This window comes from Lissotriton helveticus, chromosome 5_1, assembly GCF_964261635.1.
Source record: "Lissotriton helveticus chromosome 5_1, aLisHel1.1, whole genome shotgun sequence".
NCBI lineage: Eukaryota > Metazoa > Chordata > Amphibia > Caudata > Salamandridae > Lissotriton > Lissotriton helveticus.
The window spans coordinates 404065679-404080077 of NC_136065.1; the positions used below are offsets into that span (position 1 = coordinate 404065679).

At 42.8% G+C, this 14399-nt stretch overlaps 1 protein-coding gene across 1 annotated transcript in view; it reads right to left on the reverse strand.

Annotated features, from left to right (window-relative positions):
• RNF207 (ring finger protein 207) overlaps positions 1–10168 on the reverse strand; it is a 664007-nt gene extending 653839 nt beyond the window's left edge. The window contains exon 1 of the mRNA XM_078642621.1: positions 10070–10168. Coding sequence (XP_078498747.1) covers positions 10070–10162 — 93 coding nt within the window. The 5' untranslated portion in view covers positions 10163–10168. The remainder of the gene's footprint in view (positions 1–10069) is intronic.
• Between the last annotated feature and the right edge of the window lie 4231 nt (positions 10169–14399).

Genomic DNA, 14399 nt, shown 5'->3' on the forward strand with positions numbered 1-14399 from the left:
TAGCGCCTCTACCGCGAAAAAACAGATTTTTTTTTTTTTTTTTTTTGCCCCGCGGGACCCTTTGATAGCCCCCTCATCAATCCTAGAGGGTCAGGAGGGGTCTACCTTGCCCCCTTTCATTAATTTCCCCCTTCGTTTTTCTTCACCTCTTGTCTCTCGATCCTACCGAGAGACAAGATGGTGGCCGCTCTGGACTGTTTAGAATGTTGACAGACACCGCAGAGCCAATCAGCTTCGCTTCGCGAAGTTCCGTTACGCGTCAGGTACGTGAACCGGGGCGCTAACCGGAGCGCTGTTACAGATATATATATTTTTTTGAACGTTAATTTATCAAAATCCACTGGAGCACATATATTGAGACCTAGCAAAGGCACATCGGGCAAACAATATCTACAATTTTGCCAAGTTTCGTGGAAATCCATTCAGCCGTTCGAGCTAAAAGTGAGTCCAACCGCCCTATGGAAAATTGCATGGGAAAAACGCGTTTTGGGACCCCCCTTTTTTTCTCTGCCCCCCCTTGACAAAACCCCCCCAAATTTTCAGGGGCTGCTCAGAAACAAAATGTTCCATTTTCCTGAAAATTTCAGCCAATTCCGTCCTCAAACGCCAAAGTTATTCGACATAGAATTTTCAAAAATCCCATAGGAAAAAAATCCTAACTATATATACCTACTGGCGACCGCCAGTAGGTAATATATATATATATATATATATATATATATATTGCGCTCATCAAACCCCGGCAAAAATTCCCAGGAAAGATAACAGCACTCGGGAGGTTCCTTCACACGGAGTTTGTTTATTCACTGCTTAGCTACACCACAGACGCGTTTCGGCAATCTGCCTTCATCAGTGTGTGAATGCACACACCCAACCAGATACATTTATTTTATTAAGCATTCACATTGTATGACGTGCACACCCCACAGAGAGCATAGACAGAGGACTACATTCTTCCCCTCAAGTCCGGACTCCATCTTGTGATGGTCAAAATCGACCCTATACGCCGTTCACAGTGGTTACAATGAAACACTATCAGACCTGTGGATAGGTGAGTGCGCTTTAGAGGAGAAGTAATTACATCACATGCTATAAATGCATTTAAGAAATCAGGCCGTGGATCGGCAATTGTCCTCCGAAATTATTCTAACTCATAAGGGGTAAATTCAACTCATACATATACAGGAATGTGTAACCAAATAGTAAAAGAAAGGGATCTATGTCCTCGTGTGTAGACTAGGGGAAAGTTAGCAGAAAAAGAAGTATCAAAAGCGCCATGGTTAGATTGACCAAAGATGCACAATTGTACTGGGGATCAAAGAGCCCTTTGAACCTACAGGTTGACATTCCAATTGCATTAAACCAGAGTCCTCGTTCTTGTGCCCAGATTCAGTGTTGCCACAGTTCTCCAGTCTAATCGGTCAATTGTCTATAGTGCATATAATATATACAGTGTATTCAAACCATACAGTTGGTCCAATCTATATACAAATTCTATGTACAACAGATTCAAATTGGTCCTATATGGAGAGATCAGTAATACCTATATCATTTACCAAGATGCACTATCATCTCCTCTCCGCTATTCATCCCTTTAGGCCATTTCGTGGAAAGGTCTATAATATAGCGTGATTCAAGCCTGCGTAGTCGTCGTAGGCTATCTCCTCCCCTCACGTTATATTTGATAGTGTCAAGGCCAAAATATTGTAGCTTGCTGCGGTCTCTGTTATGCTTTTCAGCAAAATGCCGAGCTACTGGGTAAGAAGGGTCAGCTTTATCGATCGCCCTTAGATGTTCCAGGATCCTTAGTTTTAACATATTTACAGTGCTCCCTATGTAGCGGAGGCCACACGGGCAGGTTAGACAATATACTGCCAGAGGTGTACTGCAAGTAATGAACTGTTTGATCCGCAGCCTCTTACCAGTTTCGGGCACCTCAATAAAGAGCACCCTCTTACTTCCTGCGCAGGCCTTGCATTTGCCACAGGGATAGAACCCACTCATGGTTCTCAAGGTGTTACTCTTCGGAGGAGGTTTCTCTAAATGGCTGGTCACCAAATGATCACCAAGGGATCTAGCTTTACTAAAGGTGATAAGCGGATGGGTGGGTAAATCATCCTTAAGTGTGGTATCGGTTTTGAGAATGTGCCAGTTCCTGCGAAGCATGGCCCTCAAATCCTCAGCTCCAGCGGAAAAAGGGGTTATTAGTCTGAATTTTCCACTGTCAATGGTTAATTTCTTAGGGTCCTTCCTTGTGGTGGATCTGGATGTCAGTAGGGAATCTCTCGGGATAGCCCTCACTCTTTTTAAGGTGTCGTTAAGTAAGACTTCTCCATACCCTCTGGCAACAAATCTACTAATACATTTGTTGGCCTCTACTTCAAAATCTTCCGATCTTGAGCAATTTCTCCGGATGCGGAGTAGCTCCCCATAAGGAATGCTCCTAATGAGCTGTGGAGGATGGCTACTGCTGGCAAAAAGTGTTGAATTGCCAGCCGTGATTTTTCTGTGAAGGGCTGTATGGATGTGGCAGTTTTCTGAGAACACTTTGAGGTCGAGATATTCCGCTGCCACTGGACTCACTGTTCCTGAAAAGTGCAGATTGTCATCATTCTCATTCAAAAGTTTGATATAGGCGCGTGCTGTATCAGACGTGCCACGCCACACGATGAACAGGTCATCGATGTACCTGAACCAACCTATTGTGCTACCCTCTGAGCCGTCCACCGTACAGCTCCTGGGTACTTGCTCCTCCCACCAGCCAACGAATAAATTCGCGTTGCTGGGAGCGAAGCAAGTACCCATCGCCGTCCCAGACACCTGCCTGTACAATTGATCCTCAAATAGAAAAATTTTATTACACAAGCAAAACTCAATGAATTCGAGGATCATAGTGTTGTGTTGGGTAAATCTCTATATATATCCATCACTGCAGAAACCATTCGAAATGAGGCCACAGAGAGGTAAGTATATTCCACAATTTAATGGCAGCAGGCAAACTTAGTACTTCTGTACATACCACAAAGTATTTGTCGCACAGTCTATGTTGTTATAGTATTTTGACTGTGGTTTGGTATTAAAGTGGTCAGCCGGTGGCCCCAGTCTTGCATTGTCTCTCTGTAGCTCCTAGATAATCTCATTAAAGCTGTAAAAAAGCACTCCTAGCTAAGTACCAGCCTCGGTACAAACTTCTCACTAGCATGCTTGGAGTCGTACATTGCACATCACCTTCCTTTCTCCCCTAGATATGAGGAGTTTCTACAGGAATCGAAATTACTGCACCCTCTTCCAATTGTAAATCTGCGTATATGGCCATTTTCCAACCAGAAATCTCAGTGGTTAGTGGTCAGTCTGGAGTCTGCATATGCCTCTTTCCTAAAGGGTCCTATTGAAGCCTAGTGATGCTCTACCCTGTATTCGCCATTGTGTGACAGAATGTTGTATGACAGATCATCAAAGTCAAAAATATTGTCTGACATAAATATTGTGTCCTAAAAAAAGTTTATCAAAATTTCCCCACACTGGGTGTACATTTTCAGTTTCAGGCAATATATCCTGGTACCACAGTTGCTCCACCAGATGTTCATCGTGACCTATTCTCCACTTATTGAATATTCTTGAACTCTTACATACGATACCCTCTAGGACATGGCACTTTTGCTGTAGAGCTGTTCCTCTCTAAAATATGTTGTGGCTATACCCCGCAATCTTATCCAACTACAAACTGCAATGTAAACAACAGTCACTGCTGTAAAGGCAAACTTAATTTGTGGCAATTCTTGCAGTCCGTGCAATCAAATAACAGTTCTATTCTGAATCCCTATGTAAAGTGCTCTTTTGGGATTATGTCAGTGTGATGGAAAAAAATTAAATGAAGGCCAATGCTGGAAAAGTGTCAAGAAAGCTAGGAAAGTTGCTTCAAAGCTGTGTCTCGTTCCATAGAAGCAGAGCTTTAAGTGGGTTGGGTCCTGCCAGTGCTCAGCACTGGCAGTTCTAAAAAGCAGGTGTTTAGACAGGTCCCTACCAGGCTCTCCATTTTTGCCCTCAAACTCAGGGTGAAAAAAAAACTTAACTCTGCAGTAGTATCACCCTTTACTGCCTTTGAACTAACCTCAAAGAGACTCGTTATGGCTTTTCAGTCTCATCATTTCAGAACTGAGGCATTTTCAATCTTCTATACAACGAATCCGTAGTTGTTTCTTATTTATCTTAGGCAACTTAGAACCTTTGATAAATCCAATAGTTCTGGCTTGTTGTAGGTGTAATGTTACTTGTTGTATTCTTTAAGCGGATGCAATGACAGGAGCAGCAAATAAATAGATATTTCTTCCCCGTGGATCAATTATAACCCTCAAAATAGCCCACGGAGGTAAACAAAGCCGCATGCAAAGGTTAATAAATCATTTTTTCCATTGACTGCAGAAAAGAAAGGGTGTTTTCCCTTTTTCTAAAAACTCAAACACTGATTAATGATGCACTCAGGATATTGTTTGAGCTTTTATTTTTTTATTCATTTTTCCAAGTATCGGCAAGGAACTTATAATACTACATACACAATACTCTTAAACAAGAGACATTGTCTCTCAAACTGAAATAGAAAAATAATAGTTGAAGGTAAGGGAAGGTGACAATGTCTCGCTTAGTTTGTCTTTATGTCTGACTTACTGAGTTTCATTTTTTTTAATTTAATTGTTAGAGTATCTCTGAACACAATTTTCTTGACTAGGTACTAGCGTGTATTTCCAGGCTTCCCTCTTGAATGAACGCGAGCACTAATCTTTTATTAAACACAACGTTTTTGAAAGGTGGGATTGGCAGTTTATTTAATAAAGAATTTATTTGAATTACTGATCCACTTTAGAATACGCACTAGGGTAAAGCCAACAGCTATGGCCTCGGCAAGCTGGAGTGATGGTATTTTTAAGTCTTGCATTGACGAAGACCATTTGATTTTTCACGGAGTAATCATGCACTCAGATGTATTGCAGTGATGTCATTTGAGATGTCATCAGTGATGTCATCAGTGATGTCACTGACCATGTCATGAATGATGTAATATGTGACATCATCAGCAGTGGATTGTGGGTGCGCCAAATATAGTTAGTCCAACTAACTATATAGGAGCAATTTCAATGGTTTTTTATATGTTAATTCCTAACTATATAAGGCCTGAAACCTATGCTTTTTCAGTGAATTTCAATGTTTTTTTAAATGCTAATTCCTAACTATATAAGGCCTAAAACCTATGGTTTTTTCAGTGAATATATATACTTATATATAAATTGAACAATAATGTGTTAATGTGTATACATATTTTGGGCCACATGCATCAACCTATTTAGGAAGTGCAAACGGTGCGAATCTGTAAATTCGGCCGTTTGCGATTCCTAAATAAGTTTTTGGGATGCATCATACATTTTTGTGAAATTCGCTATTTTTAGTGATTTCCAAAAATGCGATTGCTTTTAAGGAATCGCAAATTTGCGATTCCTTAAAAGCAATGCATGATTGTTTTTCAAATTGCGAATTAGCAATTAGGGGGTGCAAATTACCACGAGGTTGAACCTCGTGGTAATTTGCGAAAAGTTATGAAAATGCGCAAAAATGAATTTTTTAAACTTTCATGTTACAGACACACATGTCCTTAGGACATGTGTGTGTGAAACATGCACTTTGAAATACATTTCAGGTGTGCAGGGGGGTACTTTGGACCCCCCTCTGCACCCTTGCAATGCATCAAACAAATGGGATTCACAAAATAAAAAAGTGCAAAAAGGCATTGATTCCTATAGGCCTCTAGGCCCATAGGAATCAATGTAATGCCATTCCTTAATTGCGATTCGCAATTAAGGAATCTCAAATACCGAAAATTAAGAAATCCTAAACACTTTTAGGATTTCTTGATGCATAGGATTTTGCAATTCCTAAATGGCGATTCCTTAATTTTCGCAATTTAGGAAATGCAAAATCCTACAATGATGCATGTTGCCCATAGATACATATAAATTCAACAATTAACCATTTTTTAAATGTTCTAATTTTCATTATTAGCAGTAAAAGAAACAAAACACGAAGTATACATTACCCAACAAAAATATGTAAACTAAATACAATTTTAAAATTAACATATTCAAATAAAATTTATTTATTTAAACTTTACACTAAATTTAAAATAAAATAAAATGGATTTAACATTTATTAATAATCTTTTAATAAATGTACTCTTTTTTACAAATGGTTGCAGTAGGTAGTTATGTTTAGGACCTAGTTTCCATAGGAAAAGAGTTTTTTTACTGGCGTATAACTTTGGTGCAGTTTGACGAATCTTCATGAAATTATCCCGCAAAAGTGTCCTTCTGTGTCCAGTTGTGCATAGAAACTTTTGGAGTGATCCATCAAGCAGTAGCTGAGAAAAATATAATGTCAAAAAAGTGTGTTTGCCATGCAATTTCCCACAGGAATTTTGAACATGACTACAGCCCAAACTGCTCTACCGAATTACACCAAATTTGGCAAAAAGCTAGCTCTTGGTCCAGAAAGAGCCTTTTTTGTTATTCGGTATAAATCCGTAAAGTAGTTTTCTAGATATTAAAGGACCCCCACATTTATATATCTAGAGGTGTGGACCCTCTGAAAGCATACCAATCTCACGCAGAGATCTCATTGGCTGCCAAAATTTCAACCAGGAAGTGTTAGCAGTCAAAATGTTAAAAAGAGAGGAGGGGGCAGGGTAGGAACCCCGCAAGGTCCAAAAAGCATTCATTAAAATTTTCAGTGCAAAAATCGCAAAGAACAATCACATTCCCGAAATTACATGCATACAAGGACGCTGGACACATTACATTGTGTCCCTTTACAAAGCTGTAGTCTAGAATATGCACTATACATTTACCAAATGAGGTAGCACTTATTAACCAATAGAAATTCAGCAAAACTGTGGGCTCTTCTTGGAAAGAGTGAGGTTCTGTTAAGGCCCTAATGCTCATTTCACAGAAATTAAACTTCAACGAGAATCACTTACAAATATAAACACATCAGGTGCACCAGTTGAAGCTCCACTTCTGTAAAGCACAAATGATCCTACCTTCATGGGCTTGAACTTGGCGAAGGCAAAACATGTGTGTTTCCTCTCCTATTCCATGCTGAAACGCAATCTGAAATCCTTAATGGATCTGAAAGCATTGCTAATATATTGGAGAGCAATCTGATCTGTAGTGACTATGACAAGTGGCTTCTTTCTTGTCTTGTGAGCAGAGTACATGGTTCTCACTTTTAACTACCCTGAGTATGCAAATGCATCCAATCATCTGCAAGGTCTACCTGTTAAGCTCTGCCCCATTTTCCTTAGTAGTATTCAAAGGTCTTCCCGCCTTTTCCACTGTTCATGGAAAGCTTGCAAAAAGCCTCCGAGCGAGTTTCCTGCTGATTTTTGTGACACATTATTGATGCAGAGGAATTTTGAGGACATCTCCACCAAACAAGAAAGCACTTACTTCTTATAGTTAAGAGGAAGTACCCTTGTTTGGTGGAGATTCCTCTCTTTGACGTTTTGTCCTCTTCTCTATATGAGGATTCATGTTATCACAGATTCGTGGATTAAGACACTCGAGGAACAATCACATTACCAAAATTACATGCACACAAGCGCACTGTAGACATTTCATTGTGATCCATTACGCAGCTGTAGTGTAGAATATGCAATAGTTATTACCCAAGAGGCAGCACTTACTAATTAACCAGTAGGAAGTACTCCAGTTGGGTAGACGTTTTGTGCAAAACTGTGGACTCTTTTTAGAATAAGGGGCAGGTGAGGTTCTGTTGTGGTCAGGTCACACACACACAGCCACTGACACAACCACACAGACACTTAGACATCCACTTACACACCCATTCAGCCACTCTCACATACATTCACAAACCACACAGCCACTCACACATCCAGAAAACTATTCACACACCCATACAGCCACTCACGCCACCATTTACAGATCCATACAGCCACTCACACAACCACTTACAGATCCAAACAGCCACTCACACAACCATTCAGAGACCCATACAGCCCATGACACACCCACTCACAGGCCATATAGCCACTCACAAAACTGTCACACACTCACACTGCTGCTCATGCAGGAACTCACAGACCCATACAGCCACTCACACATCCATTCGCCTACCCACACAGCCACTCACACACCTACTCACACACCCATACAGCCACTCGCACACCTACAAAGCCACTCACACAGCCACTCGCACACCCATACAGCAACACACAGACACTCACCGAACTATACAGCCACTCACACACCCATTCTCAAAGGTTACAGGTTATAGTTAGGAAATAAAATGTAAAAAAAAATCCTTAGAAAGTGTCTTAAAAAACAAAGATTACAAGAACACTATAGTTAGGAAATTACATTAATAAAATGTAGAATTTCACTAAAAAAACTAAAGGTTACAGGGATGTTAAAGCATGGAAATCACTTTGAAAAACTGTAGGAATTCACCAAAAAAACAAAGTTTACAGGGACATTAGAGTTAAAAAACTTGTTCACTGAAAAAAACAAAGGTTACAGGGATGTATTGTTAGGCTCAGATTTCACTCGTACAAAACCAGTGAAATTCAGCAGTTACAGTTACCGGATCTAACTATAACTTACGCCCCCGCAATGCACTACTTATGCCCTCATATATTACATCACTCATGACATGGTTAGTGACATCATTTCTCCTCACTATGCCTGTTATTGGGATGCGGTTTTGGTGCTGTCCCAGGTTTACGTGAATAAGTACATCTGGGGAACCCACTGCAACACTCATGGAACACCTCCTTGATGCAGAGTAGGCAAGGCAGCAACTTGCACTGCGTTGTCTTACTCCATATCTATGAGGCCATGCAGAGTGGCTTTATGCCACCTCATAGATATGATTGAGAGGCATGTGCTGTCAGAGTGGCAAAAAAAGTGACGCTCCTCAGAATGCACTGTCATCTCATAGGCCTATAGTATGAAGTAGACATGATCTAGGTGTGACCTAGGGTCAGAACTACTATCCAAAGCCATGGGAGTTGACCTTGCACACATTGGTCTAATTACCCATTAATTTTTCTTTGAAGAAAAAAGTATGGCACTTAAAGCAAGATCAAAGATGTTTGGTCTTTTTGCTGATTAAATGGTAGCAAAATGCTGTAAAAAGTTGGTCATTTATGTTAATAAGGCATCGATCTGGAATTTGTTGGAGGTGTATATGCCATTTTTCACACTGGTCAAAATCCGACACTTGGATACTGAATGTATTGCTGTATTAAATGCGGACTTCCTGAACGGTAAATAATGTATTATTTTACCTTTTTTGAGTCCTGGAGGCTTGAACTGCTGAAATCCAAGGAAGGGTGTCATATTTAACGCACCCTGTAATTACCAACTCATAATCAGGGCCGTAGTATGGAAATCTAAAAAACGTAAAGGATTAAAAAAAATCTAGAAAGTATTTAACGAAACTCAAGCATTACAGTAATTACCCTGATGACACGAGTATTGCTTCACATTGTTCGATTGCTGATAACAACCAAGGCTATTCCTCTTTGGTAATAAATTACTGTATTCTTCAACATTTATGTTTCTGCAAACACTGACACAAGAAAGCCCTATATATAAAAATCTGGTTTAGCAAATCCCAACATTGTATGCTCGGGTGAAGTGTACACTGCTTTGTCCTAAGTACTGCAAAGACATATTTTCATAGCTACCCACATAACAAAATCTCGACGAACACATGACATCCGTATTTTTTTTATCGAGGTCACTACGGCAGGACCAGAGGTTGTGCGAATTAACGTGCATCCTTTAACAAAATAACCCAGAAGGCTGCGCACCTTGTACAACCAATTATCCTGCGTGACAAAACAGCCTGTACATGAAATAACTAAATACATATCAAAGTCACTTTTCAAACTAGGGCTAATGTTTGCCTCTGCTGGGATGCTGCGTCTACATAGCTATAATTCTTCAGGAGAAATGCCGCGATCTATTTTAATTAACGCCCAGGAACGTGAGCCTCTTACCTCTTTTATCAAACCGTCCCGTGTGATCCCTTGTTTGCCACCTTCGCAGGCAGAAACTCTGCCTCGTGCCCCGGCTACACTCCTGCTTCTCATGCGCTTCCAATTGGAATGGCAGCTATGCTAAGGCTTTCTTTCAGCAGGTCAAGTATGACGTGCATGACGTGGGAACTGTATCCAGAGCAACGCTGCCAGACCAAAATAGTTTCCACTTGATAAACTTGTAATGTTCTTATTCAACAATAGAAACCTACGCTCTGGTCAGCCCTCTCACCGTACTGTGGTACAATAGAAATGTTTTATTCTGGCACTTATTAGTACCACACGCGTCTGCCGTACGTGTATTTATTTTTAATCACTAAATTAAGATTAAACAACTTTATTAAACAACAGCAAGAAACGAAGGAGGTCTAGAGTGTTGAAGAAAAAGCTTATTAGAAGAAAGTAAAAACTTCCTTGGTGTTTTGTAAAACATTTGCTTATATCGCAGGGCGGAGGAGACACTACATTTCTGGGGGGACAGGGGCTGCCTTGGGGACGCTCCATTTACCCTGCACAAAGAGCCCTTGGTCTGTGATTAACGTATACAATTGCATAGTTCTGAATTGGAAAAGTGTAATAATGTTAAAGGTGGGCACATAATCACAGTTTGCCTGTATGCTTTATTGTTTTTTACATTCTCCAAAGTAATTAGGAAATATGTGGAAAAATATGAACCTTGCATCTTCTTGCGCCAAGCAAATAAGGGTTGGAGGTTAAAAAAGAAGAATAAACAAAATGTTTTTAGTGACATTCCTAGACTCAAAATGCAAATAGAGTATTCAGACAATTTATGTAAAAATAGCTCCAAAAAGCTCAAGGAGCTAATGATAGTAACTGGTTGCAATAGATTGGTGCCTCTATTAAATTTGAAGTCCGATACATCAACCAGATCTGTTCCAGTTCAGGGATTTCACCTTCTGAATTCAGTTCTTTAAGTCCCAAACCACCGCAGGAGTCAATTTCTAAAGGCCCCCATGGCCTTAGGGGAGGCACTTAGAGACTCACAGGTTGTCTGGCAGAGGCCAATATCAAGGTCCAATCCAGGTCCAGTAGCCACTGGGCAGCTGGGCCGCTGCATGAAAGGTCTCTTGTAGTTTGTTGTATCCCTGTAGCTTAAACAGTGGGGTCAGTCGTATGAACCTTTAACTCTACTGCTTTTTCCTGGGTACAAGAGAGCGTTGGTCCAGTCCTTCAGAGCTCCTCTCAAGTCACAGATAGCAAGTCCAGTACTCTTCTGTTCTTCCTTAGGTTCACAAGTGCGCTGAGGAGGGTGACTGAAAGTGCCTCATTTATGCCTAACAGACTGGTTAGTGTTTGGGAATGACTCCTAGGCACGCTCTAAGCCATCAGGTAAAAGTTCCTAATACCAACTCACCCCAATTTGGGCATTTTCAGGAATGCTAATGTTTTTGGTCACACTAAACTTGAGGGTTAGGGCTGTGTGGGGAGTATACTATGACAATCCTAGTGTCCTCCCATATCTAAAATCCAGTTACAGGCAGCCACCATACCCCAATAAACCCAGGGACCGAAGTTTGGAATGACAAAAGCAGTGGAATGCAACAACCAGATAGTGGATACACAAGAATTGGCATCCTGGTTTCTCCCTTTGATGTGCTCCCCAAGTTGTGTACATAAAACCCAAAGACAGAATTTTGGTAAGATAAAAGAAGGGATTTCCAGCAACCAAACAGTGGATACACAAGAATTGTTTTGCTCATCCTGTTTTTGCCCTTTGAAGTGCACCTTCAGTGGTATATGTAAAACCCAGCAGACCTGTCAAGTAGGATGCCACACTCAAATAGTATTTGACAATGTAATGTCAAAAAGGATGCTCACAGCCCTCACCCTGCATAATCTATGAGATTTAGGGTAGTCATTCCGTTTGGCCGACTATGTCAATCACAGTTAACCTATTGTGTAGCTGCTGAGTGGAATTTCACATCTATTCAAATGCTAATCACTGGCTAGGAGAAGTTTTATATAGCGCGAACTAGACCCGAACTGAATCGGGTATCAGAGCGCTTTACATAGCACCAGTTACGTTACATGAGGACACACATTCATTTTAGGCATGGGGAGATTAAGTGATTTGCCCAGAATCACAGGAGGTTTTTGGCGTCGTTACCAAGACTCGAACCCAGATCCCCAGGTCCGAGGTCGAGCGCCTTAGCCGTTAGGCCAACTCCTCTCCCCTTTAAGCAGACAAAAGGTAATTTTATGGCAAGGCACAGATGCGAATATTATGCATTATTTTCTTTATTGCCTCACACATAGCAGCAACTACTAGAACCATTAACGTTAGAATTAGAAAACTAGGACATTCTAAAAAGTATACAAGTATACAAGCAGCATCAGATAAGTACTTTGTATATCTACAAAAGCTTATATGAGAATTTAATATTTAAGGTTAATTTCTAAAAAGTAAGGATAATTTATGTAGATATGGAAGGATGAGAGTTATGTTGTGTGTAATTAGGAAGAAAAATATTTAAATGTAATCCTTTAAAAAGTATGATTATGCTAAGCGGCCGAGAGCGATGGCCGCAGCTTAAGCGAGCTCTCCCAAAGCCGTGGCGAATGTCTGTTCTACAGCCTGCAAACCCGGTCCAAACCTCCCTAAAGTGCCCGACGGAGCAGCTATCACCCCTGTGAGGACTCCGGTGAGGTGCTCGGGGACTGAGATCCCCGCTACACGAACGTCGCAGCGGCCGACTGCAGGCTGAGCCGGGTAAAATGGCGGCCCTGATGCGCTGATCGAAGCGCGGTCCTGATCGCTGTCTGGCGGCCTCCTGGCAGCTCCCCCCCACCCCAAATCGGTGACTGGTGGATAGGGGCTCGGCCCCTGAAGGACTAACTGAGTCGCTGCGGGGGGATCAGAGGAGTGGCTTCTCCGGTCGCCGTCCTCCGGCGGTGTGGAGGTGTCGGCCCCGGAGTGGGTGAAAATTTAGACCCCGGCTTTACGGCCTACTGGCGGCCGGGGTAGTGAAGACGGCGACAAACCGCTTCGAGACCAGCAGGTGAGAGGGGCAAAGGAAGTCGGTCTGGCCCGCTGCCGCCTGCCATACACACGGCAATGCCCCCCCCCCGACGGGAGCTCTGGACCTGCCTCCGGGAGTGTTCTCCCTTAACCCAGATAGCGCTTGAAGCGCGACCTCCCCTGCAATGGCACAGGCATATTGAGGTGTCGGAGGACCTCGGAGGACCCGCTGTGCGCTGGCTTGGGCTTCTTCTCTACCCTCCCCTCCCGCCCAACTGACAGGGCCTGCCTTGGGTGGGGCCGCCCAGCCGGGCTGCTCGGCCATAGCTTGCTGGACCTTCCTGGACGATTGAGCGGGGCTGGCGGTCGTGTCCCAGCTATAAAGGACACAGGGGCGAGAGAAAAGTCCCTTGACGACCTGCTGGACGTGGGACTAGCCATACTATGGCGGCTCCAGTTTGGGGAACACTTACTGGAGCGCTGACGCAGTTATTCAGAAGCATCTCGCCGGCCTGAGGGGTGAAAATGGCGACGGGGGGCAGAGGCTCTAAGAATAACACTCAGGCGCGACTGTCCAAATTTGCATGGCAACAGAGCGGAGAAAAACTCGGCTCGCCAAGGGCGGACAAAGACGGCGCAAAAGGGTCATCTCCCCAACCTAAGGAACCCACGCTCGATGATGTCCTGGCAGCCATTGGGGAGATGCGCACATCTATGGATTCAGTAACGACGGAAGTTTCCCTACTTTGTGCCGATTTTAAGCAGACAAATGAAAAAGTGCGTGAGCTCAAGGTGGTGAAGGCGGCGCTCCAAGAAGACACTTCCGAGCTCCAGCGCCAAATGTACGACATGGAAAAGAGACAGAATCGTATGGCACAGCAGCTGGATGACTACGAAGGGAGGGCCCGTCGCAACAACGTTAGAATACTTGGGGTCTCGGAGAAAACGGAGGGGCCGGCGGTGGATCTCTATGTGGAGTAGCTAATTACGAACCACCTGAAGCCTAAGGCGCTGTCTGCTTATTTTTCTATAGAGCGGGCCCATAGAGTACCGGGCGGGAGGTCCAAAGTTGGGGCCCCTCCCAGGCCAATTATAGCCAGAGTCTTTAATTTTCGGGACCATGACAACATTTTGCAGACCGCCAGAGCGGGCCCCCCATTAAAGATCGACAATTATGAGGTCTCCTTCTTTCCGGACTTCACGGCTCGGGTCCAGGCGCAACGACGCAGCTTTCAGGCGGTGAAACAAGAACTGCGAGGCAGAGACGTTAAGTACGCGATGCTTTTTCCAGCCAAACTGAGAGTCGAAAGG